The sequence below is a fragment of the Zalophus californianus genome, chromosome 4, assembly GCF_009762305.2.
Source record: "Zalophus californianus isolate mZalCal1 chromosome 4, mZalCal1.pri.v2, whole genome shotgun sequence".
Classification (NCBI taxonomy): Eukaryota; Metazoa; Chordata; class Mammalia; order Carnivora; family Otariidae; genus Zalophus; species Zalophus californianus.
This window is the reverse complement of record NC_045598.1, coordinates 41,438,065-41,445,116: the sequence shown is the minus strand read 5'-3', so window position 1 is coordinate 41,445,116 and position 7,052 is coordinate 41,438,065. Positions and strand designations below refer to the sequence as shown.

The window sequence follows — 7,052 nt, the reverse complement described above, 5'->3', positions numbered from 1 at the left end:
TCTTCCTCCATTCATTTATATGTATTTTCCCCTTTATGTGTGAGGATATTTTGCTTCAGGGTGTCAGTATATTGTATCTTATTAACACGTCAGTTGCTTTTTATTTTTCAAGTATGTTTCAGTCAGTTTAAATGACTGACCACCAAAGACCATTAGAGGCAGAAAAAACTTTGGAAAAAGGTACTTGAAGGCAGCAGACAGGCTGTGGACTCTAGGCTGTAGCGGAGCTAATGTTCTCGCGTGGAAGAATGAGCACATCTACGCTAGTCTCTCAAGCACTTTCTTAGGCTCTGAGGGGGAAGAGCACCAAGGTTCTCCAAGCGATGAGGTGGAGAACCACAACCGCTATCTCTGGCATACAGCCAGACTTCACTCCCTGGCAGCATCCATCCGGCCGAGAAAAATACTTCCGGCGTTCCGCTTTTTACGTGCTGAGTCACGGCTGAAGGCTACGCCCCGGGTGTCAAGGGCAGAATGCAAAAAATATATAATTGGGGGGAAAAAACCTTGGAAATTCATTTTCTCCACTCGCTTCTCAGTTTTCTCATCAAGGGAATATTTTTTTCAGAGCCGCGGAGTATTATTCAGGGGCTGCCTCACACCAACACCCCGTATACGTCATAAACGCGGCGCCAGCGACTTTCTTCCCGTCGTCCTCCGCGCCACTCTCTCCGCCTCTTCTTCCTCGCCCCGCCCACCCTTGGTTTCCAGGTGCTCCGAGAATCCGGCCCGGTCTCTTTGGTTCCTTTTATTCCCTGTTACCATTGGTTGTTTGCATGCGCGTGACCTCTCTTCTTGCCTCCTGATTGGCTGGAATCAGTAGCGTCATCGGCGGCCGGGAGGGCGGAGGGATGAGGGAAGCTGGCGTGAAGCCGACCGGGTTGGGGGAGGGGTTCAGGCCTGTTTTCCCCAGCGGCTGCGGCAGCACCAGCGCCGGCCGCCGCCGCCTCTGGCACGCGGAGGAGGAGGAGCGGCTGGAGGAGTAGGAGGAGGAGGTGGTCCCTGGCGAGCGGGATGCCCACTGCTCCGGCTTCGTGGTGAATGCTGAGGAGAGTCACGGTTGCTGCAGTCTGTGCCACCGGGAAGAAGTTGTGGTGTGGGGCCGGGCGGGAGCTCGCGGCGCTGTGGAGAATCCAAGCGCGGGGTCAGTGCGAAGACTCGGCTGCTGCCAGACCCTTTCCTACTCTGACCATGCCTGGGAGGAACAAGGCGAAGTCTACCTGCAGCTGTCCTGACCTGCAACCCAATGGACAGGATTTGGGCGAGAGCGGCCGGGGTGCCCGTCTAGGAGCTGATGAATCTGAGGAGGAGGGACGAAGGGGGCCTATTAATAATGCCGGAGACCCTGAGATCGTCAAATCTCCCAGCGACCCCAAGCAATACCGGTGAGGGAGGAGGCTTGGACCGGGGAGGAGAGCCGGGAGCGGGCCTCTCTGTTGCTGACGCCGTCACTTCTTGTCTCTGTCTTCCGAAGGAGCAAGAGGGGCACACTTCCCATCCCAAGTGCTTCCTTGGGCGGAGGTGGCGAGGGCAATTAGGGGCTTCCATGTGGTTTCAGCTGGACAATTGCAAAATCTTGGGTTCTACGAGGAATCAGGATGTTAGAATGGGAAGGGCTGTTCGAGTGATTTTGACATTCGCTAAAGCAAGAATGGAGGGTTCTCTGAGGAAGGCAGGCTGGATGGTGAGGGAGTCTTGGTATTATGTTAGGAGGAAAGGTTGAAGGAGTTGGGAATTTTAATTCTGGAGAGGATATTTAAGGGGCATATTATTACTATCCAGAAATATTTAGGTGCCCATGGCTGAAAGAGGGGTAAAACTAATGGGTGGAAGTTGTTAGAGGATGGTGTGGCTTCAGTAACAGAACTTGGGCATCATAGTTGGCCTAAGATGAAGTGGCTCGTTTCCATGGGTTGTTCCTCATTTACTAGAATGTTTGGGGGATCTCTTCCAGGGTCTTGTTAGAGAGGACTTGGCTGTCAGTTGGGTGAGTCATAGACTTGTGCGGTTTCTTCTAATCCTAAAATTGTCTACTTTTATTCTGGAATCCTCTGAACATCTTTAATAACTAGTAGCTCAATCCCCACCTGAATATTTCAGAGATAGCTTATTTCATAGAATGTTGTGACTGTGATGTCTTGTAAAGAGAGATCATATTGTCCAACAACTTCGTTTTCCAGGTTGAGGAAATTGAGATCCAGAGGTTGGCTTCTTAGAATTACACAGCTAAGTAACAACCGATAGGAAAACCCTGTCTGTTTGACACCAAATCCAGTTCACCATTTACTGATTTTTATATTGTTCTTACTCATGTTGGGTTGGAAGGTGAAGGATTCTAGATCCCAATTTCTTATAAGCCCCTACAGTATTAGAGCAGGAAAGAACCTTGGAGGTAATCTTTTGCACTCCCCATTTCTCCCATTTGACAAATGACTGAAACTGAGATCTAGAAAGAAATTATTTAGCCCCAAGTTTGAGACTGGCCTAATTTCTCCTTTCACTCCCAAGTCTAGAGATTAACAGTACACAACTCTTTGTACTATTTTTTGCAGGCTGCAGGGTCAAGAGATCTTTGTGGTGGGCAAAAATTTTTTCTTTCTCATAAAAGATGAGAGTGGTTGCATTAGTAATATGTGAATGAGCTTCTCGGCCTTTTGGCTGAGATCAAGTGTAGTAATATGTGAATGAGCAAATTGAAACCTTGATAAAAGGTGCTTACTTTCCAGAATAAATGTTGAGTAACAGCTTCAGTTTTTTCTGCCTATATAACATTACATACAACAGCTCATGTTTATAGAATATACACTATGTGTCATAATGTTCTAACTGCTTTAGATATTTCATTTAATGACCTCAACTTGGCAAATTTGTTTGACAAATGCTTAAGTCCTACTGTGTGCCAGGTGCTGCACTATCTTAAATCTTTTCTTTCTTCTTTTTTTTTTTTTAAAGATTTATCCATTTATTTGAGAGAGCGAGAATGAGAGAGAGAGTACATGAGAGGGGTGAGGGCCAGAGTGAGAAACAGGCTCCCCGCCGAGCAGGGAGCCCGATGCGGGACTCCGGGATCATGACCTGAGCCGAAGGCAGTTGCTTAACCAACTGAGTCACCCAGGCGCCCTTAAATCTTTTCTAAAACTTGGTTGAGTATAACTTATTCTCCGTGCTGGCGATACAAAAATGAGTAAGACAGTCCCTGCCTTCAGGGAGCTTAATCTAAAAGAGCGACACACACACACACACACATTAAAAAAAAAGAAAAGGTAAAATTAGGGGACTAAAGTTTGATAGAAGCCATAATAGAAGTATGTGCTAGATATATTGGGGAATAATATAAGGAGTTACAAACTACATTTAGGGGGAAAATTAGGAAAGACTTAAGAGGTAATACTTAAGGGTATTCTTTGACTATATTGTTGCAGTTCTTGATGAGGTCCTTTGTCAATTCATTGTTCTTATTAGTTTTTAAAGTGAGTGGGGTTGGGGTGCCTGGGTGGCTCAGATGGTTAACCATCTGCCTTTGGCTCAGGTCATGATCCCAGGGTCATGGGTTCGAGCCCCACATCGGGCTCCTGGCTCAGCAAGGAGCCTGCTTCTCCCTCTGCCTCTCTCCCTGCTCATGCGTTCTCTGTCTGTATCTCTGTGTCTCAAATGAATAAATAAAATCTTTAAAAAAAATTAAAGTGAATGGGGTTGATTAGAACAACAGTGTTTTCCAGTAACTTTCTCCTTTCAAAAGAGCCGGTCCACTTTTATCTATCTTGTATACTGCAAGTTTCAATTAGACTTAGAAAGAAAAATTTTGTTACTTTTTTTTTTCTTTTTTTAAAGTAGGCTTCACTCCCAGCATGGGGCCCAATGCGGGGCTTGAACTCATGACCCTGAGATCATGACCTGAGTTGCGATCGTGAGTCGGACACTTAACCGACTGAGCCAGCCAGGCACCCCAAGATTCTGTGGCTATAGACTAAAGTTGGAAAACCTCAATACTAGATGATCTTTTAAAGACTTACCCAACCTAAAGTGAAATTCTGTGAATTTTTGTAGTTAGAAATAGACATGAGGCACCTGCCAGCCAGAGAGCTGAATTATCCTTCTAGGACTCTGAGATGTTATCTCTGTGAAGTTTTTACATGTAGAACCAATTCCTCGTTTCACTGTGTTTCAGTAGGATTTTGTATATGGCCTATTACAGTACATATCTGTCATATAATTATATGTCTTTTGAATGTGTGAATAAGCACCAGAGGTGGACCTGATTAAAGGAATATTATGGGGAAATAATGCCTGGAAAGATTTGCATACCAATCTGCATTTATTAAGTAATAGCATGTGGAATTTTACTAATGTATATGTGTAATTTGTATTCAGCTTTTTTGAAATGTTAAACATACCTGCAGGACATCTATTCGGTTTTTTTAGGGATCTGTTTAAGTGGTAAGTGTTGATTTCCTTCTCATCTGCAAGAATTAAGGGACTTCAGTTTGGAAACTACTGTTCAAATCTTTATTGGTGTAAAGTGGCAATTCTAGATGGACAGAATTATTTAGTGCAGTCTAAGTAGTAAATTATTTTAATAATGAAGAGTAGTTAGGAAGTTTGGATTGACTTAAATAAGTATAAAACAGAGGGGCACCTGGCTGGCTCAGTCTGTGGAGCATGTGATGCTTGATCTTGGGGTTGTGAGTTCAAGCCCCGTGTTGGGTGTAGAGAGTGTTTAAAAATAAAATCCTAGGGGCGCCTGGGTGGCTCAGTCATTAAGCGTTTGCCTTCGGCTCAGGTCATGATCTAGGGTCCTGGGATCGAGCCCCGCATCGGGCTCCCTGCTCCACGGGAAGCCTGCTTCTCCCTCTCCAGCTACCCCTGCTTGTGTTCCCTCTCTCGCTGTCAGCAGGCTTCTTGCCGAGCAGGGAGCCCGATGCGGGGCTCGATCCCAGGACCCTGGGATCATGACTTGAGCCAAAGACAGGTGCTTAACTGACTGAGCAACCCAGGCGTCCCAAAAATAAAATCTTAAAAAAAGAGTATAAAACACTTCCATGTTTAACCAGTTTGTAAAAAGACCCGTGTTTTTCCGTGGGGGAGGGGAGAAGAACAATATGAAAAGGCTTGTAAGCTTCTGAAGGGCAAGCTCTTTTATTTTAAATTTTGTTCAGACTGTTACAAGTGAGAAGATGGTTATTTTTTTTTTTTTTAAGATTTTATTTATTCGACGGACACAGCGAGAGAGGGAACACAAGCAGGGGGAGTGGGAGAGGGAGAAGCAGGCTTCCCGCGGAGCAGGGAGCCCAGTGCGGGGCTTGATCCCAGGACCCTGGGACCATGACCTGACCCAAAGGCAGACGCTTAACAACTGAGCCACCCAGGCGTGGAGAAGATGGTTATCTTAATAAATTCTCGATGTACCATAGAAAATAATGGATGTGTGCTGAATAAGGTACAGGTTATTTCTGAATGTTGTTTACTCTTAAATGCTGATGGACAGAAGGATGTTCACAATCCAAGTGAACATCTGCTGGCTTCCCAAAGTTAAGAGTAGGGTGACACACTTCTGAGCAGAAGCTTTGGGCAAATCTCAGATATCAGAATAACATAAGAGAGCATTTTCTTTTGTATTAGATGGGAAGAACATGGGTTTATTTCTTGATCTTTTCAACTAACCCCCCCTGGAATAGTAACGCTTTTTTTTTTCATATATGAGGCAGCAATTGCAGTGTGGTATATATACATCTTATTGGTAAGATTATAGAATCTGAGAGCTACAAAAGAAATCATGTGCTTACATCTATATACGTTCTAGGAACTTGACACCATCCAACCCCTTGTTCTTTTTTTTTTTTTAAGATTTTATTTATTTATTTGTCAGAGAGAGAGCACAAGCAGGGGGAGTGGCAGGCAGAGGGAGAGGGAGAAGCAGGCTCCCTGCTGAGCAGGGGGCCCGATGTGGGACTCGATCCCGGGACCCCGGGATCATGACGTGAGCCTAAGGCAATCGCTTAACCAACTGAGCCACCCAGGCACCCCAACCCCTTGTTCTGATACCTGAATTTAAAACTTGATTTCATTTGTACTTTCTTAGTCTTATAATGTAGAGACAAATTCCTTGTGAGATTCAAGCTCAGTTAACAAAGTGAGTGCATCTGTGGTTGAAATACATTGAATCTTCTGAAAACTAACTTGACTTTAATAAATGTATCTTTGTTACCATTCCTTAGACTGATTTCTTCAGTGTGGGCTGATGGACTGGTAAGAATAGGGAGAACATTCTTTTTTTTTTTTTAAGATTTTATTAATTTATTTGTCAGAGAGACAGGGGGAGCAGGAGACAGAGGAAGAAGCAGGCCCCCTGCTAAGCAAGGAGCCCGATGCGGGACTCGATCCCAGGACCCCGGGATCACGACCCGAGCCCAAGGCAGATACTTAACCGACTGAGCCACCCAGGCATCCCAGGAAGAACATTCTTGACTAAAATGTTTCTTTTGGAAATAAGATTTAGCATTAAAAACATCTCTAGCCCATTAAAAAGAATTCTAGTTCATCTAGACTCCTGGTAGAGTTAGGGAGCAGATAGATACTGAAGCACAAATGGATTAAATGTAATAGGTGCTAGAATGTATAAAGTATGGCATTCTTAAGTCCTTTGTGTATCTAGTTTTACATCATTAATCATGTGACCTTGAGCACATTAATCTCTCCAAGGCTGAGGACCTTTAACCCATAAATCATTGAAATTGAAAAAGGAAAGTCAGGAAGTGGGAGAAAATGCTAGTGTCCCCCCAACCCTTTTTTTAAGTGAGGAGCCATTGAAGGAAAATTCTTTTAAGTATTTCATTATTAGATTATTCTGAGAAGTCAGGTAATGTAAGAACTGAGAACAGACTTGTGGAGACCCAAGAAATTATTTGGCCCTGGTGAAAGCAATTTCAAAGGAATGGTGGGGAGGCAGAAGCTAGATTGCAGTGAGTTACAAAGTGAGAAATTTTAGATAGATGGATATTTCTAAAGAAATTTGGTTCTAGGGGAGGGGATGAGGAGGTTTTAGGATAAAGTAT

The 7,052-nt window shown here is 44.3% G+C and overlaps 1 protein-coding gene across 3 annotated transcripts in view; it reads left to right on the top strand.

The window, feature by feature from the left end:
* Window positions 1-842: 842 nt before the first annotated feature.
* The window catches only part of NRDC (nardilysin convertase), a 106,106-nt gene continuing 99,896 nt past the window's right edge, over window positions 843-7,052 (top strand). Inside the window, exon 1 of one of the 3 annotated variants that reach the window (XR_003522942.2) lies at window positions 843-1,385. Coding sequence is in view for 2 of the 3 variants with exons in the window: in XM_027610387.2 (XP_027466188.2) it covers window positions 1,042-1,385 (344 nt within the window). In the remaining variant the exon portion in view is untranslated. The remainder of the gene's footprint in view (window positions 1,386-7,052) is intronic. The other 2 variants (XM_027610387.2, XM_027610374.2) reach the window with 2 other exon arrangements.